This window comes from Syngnathus typhle, linkage group LG5 (genome assembly GCF_033458585.1).
Source record: "Syngnathus typhle isolate RoL2023-S1 ecotype Sweden linkage group LG5, RoL_Styp_1.0, whole genome shotgun sequence".
Lineage (NCBI taxonomy): Eukaryota > Metazoa > Chordata > Actinopteri > Syngnathiformes > Syngnathidae > Syngnathus > Syngnathus typhle.
This window is the reverse complement of record NC_083742.1, coordinates 3,888,717-3,906,044: the sequence shown is the minus strand read 5'-3', so window position 1 is coordinate 3,906,044 and position 17,328 is coordinate 3,888,717. Positions and strand designations below refer to the sequence as shown.

Sequence of the window (17,328 nt, the reverse complement as noted above, 5' to 3'; positions counted from 1 at the left end):
GGTGGAGTGGGTGGTGGTGTTGGTCAATCCCGACTGTACCCGTGCAAACGGCACGCCCCAGTGTGTCATGGCGGCACACAGCCGAGCCACGACTGGCGAGCTCGCAGCGAGCGGGTGCTCCCCCCGAGGACGCCGGCCAAGTGGCCAGCAAGTTGGGTTGGAGCCGTTTGCCGAGCCAAGAGCAAGCAGCTACAGGCTCAGAGCCGGGAGGTAGGAGGGTCCGGTGGTGGGTTGGCTAGCTGGCTAGCGTAGCTCGTAGTCAGAGGGAGCGGGATCGGAGAGGTGCGAGCAGAGCTCCAGAGATACGCGGTGGGCAGGAGAAAAGGCGAGAAAATAAAAGAAAAAACGGGCACATTAAAACGGGAAACACAAAACAGACAGGGGACAAACAAATAGCGGACACGGTTCGGGGTAGAAGCGCCAGTCAACAGTCCAGACGCCAGCGTTGCTCTAACCCGGAAGACAAGAAAAGGGGGCGGGGATTGCCTATCTATCTATCTATCTATCTATCTATCTATCTATCTATCTATCTATCTATCTATCTATCTATCTATCTATCTATCTATCTATCTATCTATCTATCTATCTATCTATCTATCTATCTATCTATCTATCTAACCCGGAAGACAAGAAAAGGGGGCGGGGATTGCCTATCTATCTATCTATCTATCTATCTATCTATCTATCTATCTATCTATCTATCTATCTATCTATCTATCTATCTATCTATCTATCTATCTATCTATCTATCTATCCATCTATCCATCTATCCATCTATCCATCTATCCATCTATCCATCTATCCATCTATCCATCTATCCATCCATCCATCCATCCATCCATCCATCCATCCATCCATCCATCCATCCATCCATCCATCCATCCATCCATCCATCCATCCATCCATCCATCTATCCATCTATCCATCTATCATCTATCCATCCATCTATCCATCTATCCATCTATCCATCTATCTATCCACAGTATATATATATATATAAATATTTATTTATTTGACATATATACAGTCGTATGCAAATGTTTGGGCACCCCTGATCATTTTCCAGATTTTCCTTTATAAATCATTGGTTGTTCGGATCAGCAATTCCAGTTAAATATATCAGATGGCAGACAAACACAGTGATATTTGAGAAGTGAAATGAAGTTTATAAGATTTACAGAAAGTGTGCAATCATTACTTGAACAAAGATAGGCAAGTGCATATAAATAAATTTGGGCACCCCAATAGAAAAGTCTTCTCCATTATTCTCCCATACAGCATTCCCTTGTACAAAGTGCACTGAATAGTTCAACGATGCACAGTATCACCATCTGGATGAAGATCATGTTGTCGGTCTTTGGAGCTGCTCTGTGGTTTGACTTTGACTGTTCTCACCATCCTTCGCCTTCAACCAGATTTCAGACTCTCATTGGAAGCTATAGGAAGCATTTAGAGGCTGTTATTTCTGCAAAAGGAGGATTTTCTCTGTTGGGTTGCCCAAATGTATGCAACTTTTGTTCAAGTAATGATGACACACTTTCTATAAATCTTATAAACTTCATCCATCCATCCATTTTCTGTCCCGCTCACTCCCTACGGTGGTCGCGGGTGTGCTGGAGCCTATCCCAGCCGTCATCGGGCAGTAGGCGGGAGACACCCTGAACCAGTTGCCAGCCAATCGCAGGGCACACAGAGACAAACAAACATTCGCACTCGCACTCACACCTAGGGACAATTCGGAGTGCTCAATCGGCCTACCAAGCATGTTTTCGGGATGTGGGAGGAAACCGGAGTGCCCAGAGAAATCCCACGCGGGCCCTGGGAGAATATGCAAACTCCACACAGGGAAGGCCGGAGGTGGAATCGAACCCGCACCCTCCTAACTGTGAGGCGGAAGTGCTACCCAGTGCTCTACCGAGCTGCCTTATAAACTTCGTTTCACTTCTCAAATATCATTGTGTTCTGTTCTAACACAGCTGCGCTGAGAAACACACTTCCGGTTTGCCATGTAGAGCGCTGCAGCGTCACTAGAGAGAAGATCTACATTCCTACTTTTTATATTTTTTACTAGTTTTTCCTCGCTTTTTACGTTTTTTTACTCCACTTTTGGGAGTTTACTATTGTTACCAAGTCGCGGACCGTCAATCCCTGCCATTTCGACCACATCACTGTTTGGCTCTCAGCGGAGGCTTCGTGGCTGTTTGTCTACCGTCGCTCATCGGACATGTAAGTATGGCTGCGGATAAAGATGTTTGTTCGGCTTCGTGCACCAACTCCACCCTCCTCTTAGAATGGTTATCCATGGGACGTGTCTGCCAGCTAGAGCAGAATAGTGCGATAACAGTAGATGTGGCGGACACAGATGCGGACTGTAGTCAGCTTGCTAGCCCAGTTAGCATTAGCCCCAAGCGGCTTGCTAACCGTGATGAGCCAGTTAAGATGCATAGTCGTCTCAAGTAGGGGTGTAAATCGCGGGTTTTGTCACGATACGATATCATATCGATTCAAAGAACTACAATACGATATTTGCCGATATCTTAAAGCCTGCTGCGATTCATTCACGATATATCGCGATATAGTGCTCTACGATCGATATTTTTCTTTAAATAAAAAATATAGAACTATCCTGATTTATAACAATTCATACGCAAAGTCAACAAGGTACTGCAAACTCTTTATTTAGGAAATTACAAGAGTATTGTAGTATACAAAGTGCTTATTTTAACACAGAACTTTGATGTCGTGTTTTTTCTTTAAATGTGCGGAGAGATTTGTGGTCCCTGAATATTTGATCACCGCATGGCAGGATTTACAAACTGCACGTGTCTTGTCCGTTGAGCCATCTTTTCTTTGGAATCCAAAGTGCTTCCAAACGAATGACTTGAAGCCTAAAGGGGAGCAAATTTCCTCATCTTTTTGGACACTAGCCATAGCACCAGCCCAGGAGCCGCGTACTAGTCGACTCCCCTTTCATGTGCCTGCTCTGCTGACAACACAACAACGCTGCGCGCACTGCTCCCGGAAAGAGGAAGCGAGCAACAATGAACTGGATTTCAAAATAAAGTCGCGTCTAATGTCCGAGGTCAAACACGGCGATATAAATCGATACTTACGTTTAGCTTCGATGCCAATAAATCGTAGAGCATTATATCGATTAATCGATGTGTATCGATGAATCGTTACACCCCTAGTCTCAAGTCATCTCGGTCTACTGGCTCTCGCACCTTGGTCATAGGTGACTCCATTACCCGAAACATCATGCTTAAAAATCCAGCCACAGTAATGTGTATCCCTGGAGCCAGAGCACCCGACATAGAAGCTAATCCTTGGGAGCTGGCTCGCAATAGGTCTAGTCAACAGCGTAGCTCCAATAACACTAGCTACTCGGATATAGTGATACACATTGGCTCCAATGATGTTAGGATGAGGCAATCAGAGATCACAAAAAAAAACATAGCGAGGACTTGTTATCTGGCCAGAAAGATGAGTCGCCATCGAGTATTTTTCTCTGGCCTCCTGCCTGGGAGGCACTGATGAGAGTTTTAGTAGATTAGTCTCCCTTAATCGATGGATGGCAGGTTTCTGTAAGAAGCAGGGACTGTATTTTATAGATAACTGGTCCTCCTTATGGGGCCGCCCCGAGCTGCTGAGGAAGGACGGCCTTCATCCTAAACGTAAAGGCGCCTTCACTGTTTCAAGGAATATAGATTACTGTTTGAGCCATTCATGACAGGTCACTTTAGAGCAGGCCGGGTCACAGATGTCAAGGCCACCTGTTAGGATGGGTTTGGAGTCTGTTAAGTTAAAGTTAACTAGCGCTAGGCTAGATTCCCAGCATGCACATAGTAGCTCCTTGTGTAGACTAGAGCGTCACAGTTTGAATAGTGCCTCAGTACATATTTACACACTTTCTACAGAGGTAGTCGACAAATCCAATCACTCCACCCTGATCGGTATCGCTGATGGAACGGTGCCTGTTCCAAATAATATTACATGTTTGCCGAATATTAACTATCAAATTCCTATGTTCGTATCGTCCCGCCGCGCTAATAGACATTTTAGAGGTAATGTCGGGCCTAGGGAACACAATCTTACTCGTATTTCGTTTGAAAAATCCTCCGATACATACGAACCCTGATCTACCAATTAGACTCAAACTCGGTTTTATGAATATTAGATCACTTCATACGAAAGCAGTACTCGTTAATGACCTCTTCATGGAACATAATCTAAACATTTTTGGTTTTTGCAAGACCTGGTTAAAACCTAATGAGCTGCCGCTTAATGAGGCCTCGCCTCCAAATTTTGTGAGCTTGCATGTGGCGCGCCCTCGTAAAAAGGGTGGGAGTGTCGCCCTTATCTCTAATTCCAATCTTATATTTAGGCCTCGTTCGATTAACGTACTTAAAACATTTGAAGTTCTCATTGTCCGATCCACCCCGCTACCGTCATTTTATCTTGCTGTTATTTACCGTCCACCTGGGGCTTACTCTGGTTGCCTGGATGAATTTTCAGAATTCGTGGCTGATCTACTGACAAATGCGGATAATATAATAATTATGGGGGATTTCAATATCCACATGAATTTACCGTCCGAGCCAGTTACTTTGGCGTTTCAGACTTTAATTGATACGTTTGGTTTTACGCAAGCCATACAGGCAGCAACACACAAAAATGGAAATACCTTAGATCTGGTATTATCCCGAGGACTGGCAACCTCAAATATAACAGTACTGCCATACACTACTGTTATGTCTGATCACTACTTAATATAATTTGAAATTTTAGCTCCCTGTCAAAGACAAGAGCGCAATCAAAATTACAGCAGTCGTAATATTAATTCCGTAACTGTGAGTGCGCTGTCTGAGTTACTGCCGCCGGCAACTGCCATATTTCCTGCATGTATTGGCTCTATTGATAATCTTACAAATGAATTCAATGCAACATTGTTAAATGCCATCGACTCGGTAGCGCCACTACGGAAAACTCTGAAAACTCACCGTAGAAAGCCTACTCCATGGTTCACAGATGAAACACGTACGCTTAAGCAATTATATAGAAAGCCTGAGTGCAAATGGTGTTTAACCAACCTTGAGGTTTTCCATCAGGCATGGCGTGACAGCCTCCTGAAATACAAAGATGCGCTTATTTTAGCAAAAACTAATTATTCGGCTCTTTGCGGTACACAGTAAAAAAATGTGGCTCTTAGTCTCTGACTGGTTGGCCACCCCTGGAGTAGTCCATGGTAATGCGACCTCTGAGCTCTATAACGTTACATGTGGTGTCCCGCAGGGATCGGTACTCGGACCAATTCTATTTAATATTTATATGATTCCGCTTAGGGACATAATACGTAAATATAACATTAGTTTTCAATGTTACGCGGATGACACTCAATTATATATGCCGTTATCGATGACAAATCCGCGGGATTGCTGTAATCTTGGTGTGCCAATCAAGCACTGGATGTCACTCAATTTCCTCCGTCTTAACCCAGATAAAACTGAGATGTTGATAATTGGTCCAGCTCGTTATCAGCACTTACTTAAGGAAACCATTATAACTATGGATAACTGTACTATCACACAGAGGAATACTGTAGCTAATCTCGGAGTAATATTTGACCAAACGCTCTCCTTTCCATCCATCCATCTTCTTCCGCTTATCCGGGGTCGGGTCGCGGGGGCAGCAGCTTCAGGAGGGACTCCCAGACTTCCCTCTCCCCAGCCACTTCATCTAGCTCATCCCGGGGGATCCCAAGGCGTTCCCAGGCCAGCTGAGAGACATAGTCTCCAGCGCGTCCTGGGTCGTCCCCGGGGTCTCCTACCGGTGGGACATGCCCGGAACACGTCCCCAGGGAGGCGTCCAGGAGGCATCCTGATGAGATGCCCGAGCCACCTCATCTGGCTCCTCTCAACGTGGAGGAGCAGCGACTCTACTCCGAGTCTCTCCCGGATGACCGAACTTCTCACCCTATCTCTAAGGGAGAGCCCGGACATCCTGCGGAGAAAACTCATTTCGGCCGCTTGTATCCGGGATCTCGTTCTTTCGGTCACGACCCATAGCTCGTGACCATAGGTGAGGGTAGGAGCGTAAATCGACCGGTAAATTGAGAGCTTTGCCTTTTGGCTCAGCTCTCTCTTTACCACGACGGACCGGTACAAAGTCCGCATTACTGCCGACGCTGCGCCGATCCGCCTGTCGATCTCGCGCCTTCGATCCTCCCCTCACTCGTGAACAAGACCCCAAGATACTTAAACTCCTCCACTTGGGGGAGGATCTCATCCCCGATCTGGAGAGGGCATTCCACCCTTTTCCGATCGAGGACCATGGACTCGGATTTGGAGGTGCTGACCCTCATCCCGACCGCTTCACACTCGGCTGCGAACCGCTCCAGTGAGAGCTGGAGATCACGGCCTGAAGAAGCCAACAGCACCACGTTGTCTGCAAAAAGCAGAGACGCGATGCTGAGGTCCCCAAACCCTCAACGCCTCGGCTGCGCCTAGAAATTCTGTCCATAAAAACTATGAACAGAATCGGTGACAAAGGGCAGCCTTGGCGGAGTCCAACCCTCACTGAGAACGAATCCGACTTACTGCCGGAAATGCGGACCAAACTCTGGCATTGGTGATACAGGGACCGAACCGCCCTTATCAGTTGGCTCGGTACCCCGTACTCCCGAAGCACCCCCCACAGAACCTCCCGAGGGACACGGTCGAACACCTTCTCCAAGTCCACAAAACACATGTGGACTGGTTGGGCGAACTCCCATGCACCCTCGAGGATCCTGCTGAGGGTGAAGAGCTGGTCCACTGTTCCACGGCCAGGACGAAAGCCACACTGTTCCTCCTGAATCCGAGGTTCGACCTCCCGACGGACCCTCCTCTCCAGCACCCCTGAATAGACCTTACCAGGGAGGCTGAGGAGTGTAATTCCCCCTGTAATTGGAACACACCCTCCGGTCCCCCTTCTTAAAGAGGGGAACCACCACCCCAGTCTGCCAATCCAGAGGCACTGTCCCCGATGTCTACGCGATGTTGTAGAGACGTGTCAGCCATGACAGCCCCACAACATCCAGAGCCCTTAAGAAATCCGGGCGGATCTCATCCACCCCCGGGGCCCTGCCACCAAGGAGTTTTTTAACTACCTCGGTGACTTTGACCCAAGAGATTGGAGAGTCCGCCTCAGAGTCCCCAGGCCCCGCTTCCACAATGGAAGGCGTGTCGGTGGAATTGAGGAGGTCTTCGAAGTATTCTCCCCACCGACACACGACGTCCCGAGTCGAGGTCAGCAGCACGCCATCTCCACTGTAAACAGTGTTGAAGTTGCACTGCTTCCCCCTCCTGAGACGCCGGATGGTGGACCAGAACTTCCTCGAAGCCGTCCGGAAGTCATTCTCCATGGCCTCGCCAAACTCCTCCCACGTCCGGGTTTTTGCCTCAGCAACCGCCGAAGCCGCGTTCCGCTTGGCCATCCGGTACCTGTCAACTGCCTCCGGAGTCCCGCACGCCAAAACGGCCCGATAGGACTCCTTCTTCAGCTTGACGGCATCCCTTACCGCCGGTGTCCACCAGCGGGTTCGGGGATTGCCGCCACGACAGGCACCAATGACCTTACGGCCACAGCTCCGGTCGGCCTCCTCAACAATGGAGGCGCGGAACGAGGTCCACTCGGACTCAATGTCCCCCGCCTCCCCCGGGACGTGTGAATAGCTCTGCCGGAGGTGGGAGTTGAAGCTCTTCCTGACAGGGGATTCCACCAGACGTTCCCAGCAGACCCTCACAGAGCGTTTGGGTCTGCCAGGTCGGACCGGCATCTTCCCCCACCATCGAAGCCAACCCACCACCAGGTGGTGATCAGTTGACAGCTCCGCCCCTCTCTTCGCCCGAGTGTCCAAAACATGCGGCCGCAAATCCGATGACACGACTACAAAGTCGATCATCGAACTGCGGCCTAGGGTGTCCTGGTGCCAAGTGCACACATGGACACCCTTATGTTTGAACATGGTGTTCATTATAGAAAATCCGTGTCGAGCACAGAAGTCCAACAATAGAACACCGCTCGGGTTCAGATCGGGGGGGCCGTTCCTCCCAATCACGCCCTTCCAGGTCTCACTGTCATTGCCCACTTGAGCATTGAAGTCACCCAGTAGAACGATGGAGTCCCCAGAAGGAGCGCTCTCCAGCACTTCCTCCAGGGACGCCAAGAAGGGTGGGTACTCTGAGCTGCCGTTTGGTGCATAGACACAAACAACAGTCAGGACCCGTCCCCCCACCCGAAGGCGGAGGGAGGCTACACTCTCGTTCACCGGGGTGAACCCCAATGTGCAGGCGGCCAGCCGGGGGGCAATAGGTATACCCACACCTGCTCGACGCCTCTCACCGTGGGCAACTCCTGAGTGGAAGAGAGTCCAGCCCCTCTCGAGTGGGCTTGAACCGGAACCCAAACTGTGCGTGGAGGCAAGTCCGACTATATCTAGTCGGAACTTTTCTGCCTCGCACACCAGCTCGGGCTCCTTTCCAGCCAGAGAGGTGACATTCCATGTCCCAAGAGCCAGCTTCTGCAGCCGGGGATCAGACCGCCAAGGTCCCTGCCTTTGGCCGCCGCCCAGCTCGCACTGCACCCGACCCCTTTGGCCCCTCCCACAGGTGGTGAGCCCATGGGAAGGGGGACCCACATTTCCTTTTCGGGCTTTGCCCGGCCGGGCCCCATGGGCGAAGGCCCGGCCACCAGACGCTCGCCTTCGAGCCCCGCCTCCAGGCCTGGCTCCAGAGGGGGGCCCCGGTGACCCGCGTCCGGGGGAGGGAAATCTGTTTCCATATATATTTTTCATCATAAGGGGCTTTTTGAGCCGTGCTTTGTCTGGCCCCTCACCTAGGACCCGTTTGCCATGGGTGACCCTACCAGAAGCATGAAGCCCCAGACAACATGGCTCCTAGGATCATAGGGGCACGCAAACCCCTCCACCACGATAAGGTGACGACTCATGGAGGGGCGCTTTCCTTTCAAAAGCATATTAAGAACATAACTAGAATTGTGTTTTTTCACCTCTGTAATATTGCTAGGATTCATCTGATTCTCTCGAGCGGTGATGCGGAAACTATTATACATGCGTTTATTACATCGCGCCTGGACTACTGTAACGCATTATTCTCTGGTCTTCCCAAGTCCAGTATTAAAAGTCTACAGTTAGTACAAAATGCTGCTGCAAGGAAAAGAAAATTTTATCACATTACCCCAATATTAGCCCACTTACATTGGCTTACATGCATTTAAGATTTTGAAGTTGAAGTTTATTTTTGAACATGAGATCAACCAAACACAAAATCATTTTTTCACATTTTCACATACCGTAATTTTCGGACTAAAAGTCGCTCTGGAACATAGGTTGCATTAGCCATAAAATGCCCAATAACGTGAAAAAAAACATATAGAAGTCGCTCCGGAGCACAAGTCGCATTTTGGGGGGAAATTTATTTGACAAAATCCAACACCAAGAACAGACATGAACGAGGAACAACAGGCTAAACGATAGGTATGCTAACGTGACATAAACACAAACGAAGAGCTGAGAACGGGCCTGACTTAACATTCAGAGTTATTGAAAAAACCTATTACATAAATAACACGTTTATAAAACCATCTGTGTCACTCCAATTCATTAAATACATCGATCGTCCTTTGTCAACAATGGGTGCGCGCCGCTGACGGCGCTTGCACTTCAAAATATTCCACAGGCCCATATAACGATATATAAATTAGATATCAAGTAACTATTATATAAACAATAATATTATCAAACCATCTGTGCACTCTAAATCATTAAATCCATCGATCAAATTCCTCGTCCTTTGTCAACAACGCCGCGCGTGCGCTTTGACGTCAGCCTCGTCGTTATTCCACAGATCTACTATATAACTATATTGCAGCGTTAAAGTACAAGGAAAGACGTGGGTTTGGTAAACGGCTCTTTATTTAACAAAACTAACTTCCAGGCGTGTGGCGGCTTGGACTTCCAGCCACGGAGGTGGAAGAGAGATCCATAGAATAGGACCGGGCGTGCGTAAAAGCCATGACCGAGCCCCATTCACCTTCCCCGGACAGCCACCCGGCCGAGCGGCGGCCCCCGACTTCTATCCACGGAGGTGGAGTCCGTAGAGTAGGACCGGCCGTGCGTAAAAGCCATAATAGTTTTTCAAACCATCTGTGTCACTCCAAATCCTTAAATCCTTCAAACTCTTCGTCCTCCGTGTCACTTAGAAACAAAGCCGCTAATGATGCCGGTAGTACGTGGGGCCCTTCATCATCTTCGTCATCCCGTGATCAATCTTGGTCAGTTTTGTAAACAACCACCACGCCGCGTCGCGCTGCTGACGTCACTTGAAATTCAAATTACAGTAATCCCTTGCTACATCGCGGTGTCCCATTTATTTATTTTTATTTGAAAATTTTTGAGAAAAAACACATAAATCGGTCCCCCGCCCAAACTATGAAAAACGCGATTTATAGTCCGAAAATTACGGTAATTTCATGTTATGCCAAGAAGACAAATAAATCAACATGTTTAGAAAAGGTGAAGGAAGAAGCTATTGCTTGTTTTTTCCTACCCCTTTTATACATCATAATTCTTAACATGGTTGCTGATTAGTTTTTTTAGCGGTACAGAAACTTGATTTAATGGAGGAAGATAATTTTGGAAATGAAAAACAGTTTATACAATAATATTCGGGAAAGAAAAATAAATAAAGATATGTAGCTATATAGCTGAAAACAGACAAGCAAAAGATTTCAATTACTATAGTTTTCTAGTGTGTGTGACTTCAATATTAACTTATATTAACCTATAAATAATTGCTTGGCTTACTGCCTTCATATCTCGTCGACTTAGTTGTTCCTTATGTTCCGTCCCGTAACCTCTGCTCGCAAAACGCTAGTCTTTTAGTGACCCCGAGGGCCAAAAAAATGTCTGCAGGGTCTAGAGCATTTTCTATTCGGGGTCCAGAGCTTTGGAATACCCTACCAATGGATATTAGAACTGCTACATCAGTAGAAACATTTAAGACACGTTAAACGACTTTTTATGATATGGCCTTTAATTAACCTGTGGTGGCCGATTCTGCTGGAGTTTGTGTTTTCGCAACGTCCCCCCCCCCCCCCCCCCGCTCCCCGGCTGGGGAGGTAGTTAGGTGACACCAAAACTGACAGCGGCTGTCTGGATTCTCGTGGACCAATCAGGATGAGGGAACTGCAGCGGATTACCCCCCTCGAAGACATTGCCAGGACAATCCTGGCTGCACCTCCTGCAGCTCTTCACTTTGAATTGGACATTCACTTTTTCTTTGATTTTTTATATTACATATTTTCTATGTGCCCTCTCTGCATCCATTGTAGCCTGGTCATCCTGGAAGGGGGATACTCTCATCTGTGGTCCCTTCTCAAGGTTTCTCATTTTTCCCCTGATAGGTTTTTTTTTAGTTTTTCTTTGCCCTCCTAGGAGTTTAAGATGAGGGGATGTTTGAGAATAATTGTCAGTTTTATGTATATGGGAAGCCCTTTGAGAATTGTTTGTGATTTAGGGCTATATAAATAAACTTGACTTGACTTGTTTGTCTGCTATATGATATATTTAACTGAAGTTCTTGATGCAAACAACCAGATTTATAAAGGAAAATCTTGAAAATGATCAGGGGTGCCCAAACTTTTGCATACGACTGTACAGTATCTCACAAAAGTTAAAGTCCCAATGATCGTCACACACACATCTGGGTGTGGAGAAATTTGTCCTCTGCATTTAACCCATCCCCGTGTGATTTTGATCCATCCCCTGGGGGAGAGGGGAGCAGTGAGCAGCAGCGGTGCCGCGCTCGGGAATCATTTGGTGATCTAACCCCCCAATTCCAACCCTTAATGCTGAGTGCCAAGCAGGGAGGCAATGGGTCCCATTTTTATAGTCTTTGGTAAAGTGAGTACACCCCTCTCATTTCTGCAATGTTTTAATTATATCTTGTCATGGGACAACACTGAAGAAATGACACTTTGAGACAATGTTAAGTAGTCACTGTAGAGCTTGGATAGCAAAGTAAACGGATTGTTGCTTCTAAGTAACTCAAAATACAACAATGAATATGTAAAATGCTGGCAACAAAAGTGAGTACACCCCAACTGAAAATGTCAAAATTGGACCCAAATGTCAATATTTTGTGTGGCCACCATTATTAAACAGCACCGCCGTAACACTTTTAGGCATGGAGTTCACCAGAGCTTCACAGGTCGCCGCTGGAATCCTCTTCCATGATGACATCACGAAGCTGGTAGATTGCGGTCCTCCACCTTCCGTTTGAGGATTCCCCACCGACAGTCAATAGGGTTTAGGTCTGGGGACATGCTTGGCCAGTCCATCACCTTCACCCTAACCTTCTTTAGGAAGGCAGTGGTTGTCTTGGAGGTGTGTCTGGGGTCATTATCGTGTTGGAATACTGCTCGGCGGCTCCTCACTGAACTGTAGCTCCCCAGTGGCAGCAACACTCATACAGTCCCAGACCATGACGCTCCCACCACCATGCTTGACTGTAGGTAAGACACACTTGTCTTTGTACTCTTCACCTGGTTGCCGCCACACACGCTGGACAGCATCTGAACCAAATATGTTTATCTTGGTCTCATCAGACCACAGGACATGGTTCCAGTAACCCATAATCCTTAGTCTGCTAAACCCTATTGAACATCTGTGGGGCATCCTCAAACGGAAGGTGCAAGAGCGCAAGGTCTCCAACATCCACCAGCTCCGTGATGTCATCATGGAAGAGTGGAAGAGGATTCCAGCGGCGTCCTGTGAAGCTCTGGTGAACTCCATGCCTAAAAGTGTTATGACGGTGCTGGAAAATAATGGTGGCCACACAAAATATTGACATTTGGGTCCAATTTTGACATTTTCAGTTGGGGTGTACTCACTTTTGTTGCCAGCATTTTACACATTCATTGTTGTATTTTGAAGTAACAATATATTTACTTTGCTAACCAACCACTTTGCTATCCAAGCTCTATAGTGACTACTTAACATTGTCTCAAAGTGTCATTTCTTCAGTGTTGTCCCATGACAAGATATAATTAAAACATTGCAGAAATGAGAGGGGGGTACTCACTTTTGTGAGATACTGTATATACACACACACAAACCCCAAATAAATTACTAAAACGTCAAAAAAACAATCTAAGAGTAATTTGTGGTTCAACGCCATTGAGAGCCCTACAACTTTTAAATTTCTTGAATGCTCTCATAGGATGATACCTTTTCGTGACCATTTGACAAGAAAGAGTGAGTCGGGCTGCGAGTTGCGCAACTGAGTTTAGATCGACTGAACTGCCATTACGCTTTCTTCGCTCCTCCTTTCACGCTTTCTTATCACTTGTGAACAGGGTTGCCAAATATACCCCCCACACCTATTTAAGCCTCATTTACACTGTGTTTAGTGGGTTTTATTTTAAAGTTTAAGAAAAGAAAATCACTCCGGTTTCCTCACGCATTCCAAAAACATGCTTGGTAGCCCGATTGACCACTCCAAATTGCCCGTGAGTGTGAGTATGGAAGGTTGTTTGTCTTTGTGTGGCCTGCGATTAGCTGGCAACCAGTTCAGGCTGTTCCCCGCCTACTGCTCGATGACGGCTGGGATACGCTCCAGCACGCCGGTGGCCCTCGTGGGGACAAGCGGTACAGATGATGAATGAACTGCCCTTCAAAACCATTGATTGGCTCCAGAATGACCGTTCATAAAATATTTTACAAAACAAACAAGCGCTGCTTCCGTTCACAGTCGTTCAAACTATGAATGAGTTCATAAACTTGTGTTCATTAAACGCGTTCAGGTACAAGACTTGGGAATCCCTAAAAGCAAGTAAGTACATTTTTTGACAATTTGACTGTAGCAACATGTCTTGTAATAAGATTTACTCTTTCGCAGGAAAAATTACAGGATTACCATAGAGCGTCGAGCACACAGTGAAGAGTCTGCCATTGGGAAGCACCGCCAATTACGGGAGGACTCCATCAGATCAAACTTGTCAACTCCTTAGTCACCGGCAGCCCCAAAACCTTTCTCGCAAACTTACATCTCTTTGGCGAGAGATCATCACGGCTGTCAGTGAGGAAATGCTTTTAGAAATTAAATGATTTTGTGTTTTTAACTTTTCAATGTTTCAAATGTTTCACTTACAATGTATTATAACTCAGGACAACTGTAACTGTCTTAAAGCACCACTTGGATTTATTTTTCACAGGTAAAGATTTGTGTCCATTTTATTCTGGAAAATTTCAATAAACATTTTTTGTAATGTATGCACAGTATACAAAAGGTAGTTATGGCTGCAAATAATTGATCACATACTTATATACAGGGTACCCCAAAAAGATGCATACACTTTTTAGCAGGTTTTTTTTTTTCTTTTTCAGATTAAACCCATCGATCCAAATGATGGCAGCCAGACTAAACTTTGAAGAAAGGGAATTCATACTAAAATGTTACTGGCAGCATGAAAACGCAGTAGAAGTGCAAAGACAATTTAGGAGGATGTTTCACAGAGAACCACCAACACGAGTTACCATCACTCAAATTAGAGATAAATTTGAAGCTGATGGAACTGTTCAAAACGTCTCCAAAAAGCATTCCGGAAGACCACGTACATCGACAAGTCCTACAAAGGAAAAAAGAGTCCTTGAAACGTTTCAGCGAAGTCTAAAGTCTGTGGCTTGCTTCAAACGTATCTCTAATTCGATATATACCTTTCGTTGGTATTTTACAGACTATAGGTCGCAGGTTTTTTTCAGTTTGGCTGGGGGTGTGACTTATACTCAGGAGCGACTTATGTGTGAAATCATGTCATCATTATATACCGCAAGAGGGCGCTCGAGGCCTGTGGAATAATTGGAACTACAGCTGACAATGAGTCTGACGTAAACGACGTAGAAGAGGAAGCGCTGCATCTTGTACTTCCGGAGTTTAATGATTTGGAGTGACACGGATTGTTCGATAAACTTCTTCGCATGTTATTTATGTGATATTCATTTGAATAACTCTTAATATGTTACGTCAGGCACGTTCTCAGTTTCTTGTTTATGTGTTTATGTAACGTTATCAAACCGTACCGTTTAGCCCAGGGGTGGGCAAACTTTTTGACTCGCGGGCCGGACTGGGTTCTAAATTTGGACCGGAGGGCCGAACCAGGAGCAGATGGACGTAGGCTTTGTGTGAAGTCATATAAGCGACCTGTAAAGGTCATTGCATAAAAGATTTTGGCCTTTAGTAGGTAGTAAAGCATGGATATTCCAAACAAGTTTTTTGAAAACAAATGCATTTATTAACAGCATTAAATTGTTTTTAATAATAATTCACTAAAAAACTGCTGATTCTCATAAAATACGACACTGTTATTATGAATAACAGTCTCCATCACGTCAGTGCCTGCAGGTCAGATTAATGAAAGATGTTTATCTTATGAGATCACATCAAACGGCAAACATTCTGACCAAATATATCATCTTGAAGAATCGGTGAAAGCATACATCCAAATAAAGTAATCAAAACAGCAACACGGTGAGGGGTATCTGAAAATCAGAGCAGAGTTTTAACTCACAAACACCTGGTAACAGAGGTGAGGAAACGGGAAACACTTCCTTAAAGTAAGCCTTAAGAACTTTACAGGTTAAGATTAGTCGCAAATAGGTGGTGCATCAATGTCCTTGAGCATCCTGCATTGTTTGAAAATGAGAATGGTCGCTAGTTTCAATCCCTGCTATGTGTACAAATCATACTCAAAATGCATTTTTTTACAATAAACTTGAGAGCCTCCCGTTCATTTTCAGTGGGAACAGTGTTGTTGGTCTCCCTTTTTTGCTAGTGCGTCATAGTCTGGAGTAAAATTTGTTGTGGCAATTCTTAGGAGAGATCCGAGGTGTTGGTCCGTTTACCTCGATCTGTGATGGGTTGATGTTGATGTGGCTGAACGTCACGTCGCGTACGTCGAGCCAAATTGGCCACTCTCTTTTAAACGCTCGGCACTGCTTTTCCTTGGGCGACTCATTTTAATGGAAGGATTCCAGGGGAAGGTTTGTGGGCGGCTTTAGCGCAAAACTGCATCTGAAAGCTCAGCGCGCGAATTACAAGAATGCAGATGTCACAGCCCACGATCTAAATTCGGGACTGATACGAATAGAGCGAGAGTGCGCCATGTCCGTACTACTGAGTACGTACACGCACTTGTGAGTGTGCACCAAGCTTTCTGACACGGCTTCCGGTAGTAAATGCGCAGGCGAGCGCTTCGCCATCTACTGGGGAAACGCAGTCATTGCAGGCAAAATGACCAAAAAAAAAAAAGTTTAATAATACAATTTGTTCAGGGTCGGCGGGCCGGATTAAACGGTCCCGTGGGCCGGATGTGGCCCGCGGGCCGTAGTTTGCCCACCCCTGGTTTAGCCTGTTGTTGTTTATCATGATTTCAATTTAAATTCCCTTTCAAGATGACAAGTCGGTTCTTGGTGTTGGGATTTTATAAAATAAATTTCCCTGCAAAATCCGACTTATACCCCGGTGCGACTTACATAAGTATTTATCTTCTTTATTATGCATTTCATGGTTTGTGCAACCAACCGTATTTTTTGCACTATAAGGCGCATTGGATTATAAGGTGCACCCTCATTAATTTTTTTATTTTAGAAATTATTTATATATATATATTATATATATACATATATGTATTTATTTTTTTCGGACTATAAATCGCGTTTTTTCCTAGTTTGGGTAGGGGGACGACTTATACTGAGGAGCGACTTATGTGCGAATTTTTTCATGGATTTTCAAAATAAAAAAAAAAAAAGTGGAACCGCGATGTAGCAAGGGATTACTGTAATTTGAATTTCAAGTGATGTCAGCAGCGCGGCGCGGCGGTTGTTTACATAAAGGACAAAGATTCGATCACGGGATGACGAAGATGACGAATGGCCCCATGCACTACCGGCATCATTAGCGGCTTTGTTTGTAAGTGACACGGAGGACAAAGAGTTTGAAGGATTTAATGATTTGGAGTGAGACAGAAGGTTTGAAAAACTATTATGGCACGCCTGGTCCTACTCTACGGAGCTCTCTTTCGCCTCCGGGGATGGAAGTCGGGGGCCGGGGCTCGGCCAGGTGGCTGTCCGGGGATGGTGGATGGGGCTCGGACATGGCTTTTACGCACGCCCGGTCCTATTCTATGGAGCTCTCTTCCACCTCCGTGGCTGGAAGTGCCACCTACGGGGATGGAAGTCCACGCCGCCACACGCCTGGAAGTCCACAGCGG

The 17,328-nt window shown here is 46.2% G+C and overlaps 1 protein-coding gene across 2 annotated transcripts in view; it reads left to right on the top strand.

Annotated features, from left to right (window-relative positions):
- Positions 1–14,348, top strand: part of npr3 (natriuretic peptide receptor 3) — a 68,752-nt gene extending 54,404 nt beyond the window's left edge. For both annotated transcript variants that reach the window (XM_061278710.1, XM_061278709.1), the window contains one exon: positions 13,959–14,348. In XM_061278710.1, the coding sequence (XP_061134694.1) occupies positions 13,959–14,070 (112 nt within the window). In that variant the 3' untranslated portion in view covers positions 14,071–14,348. The remainder of the gene's footprint in view (positions 1–13,958) is intronic.
- The last annotated feature ends 2,980 nt before the right edge of the window (positions 14,349–17,328 follow it).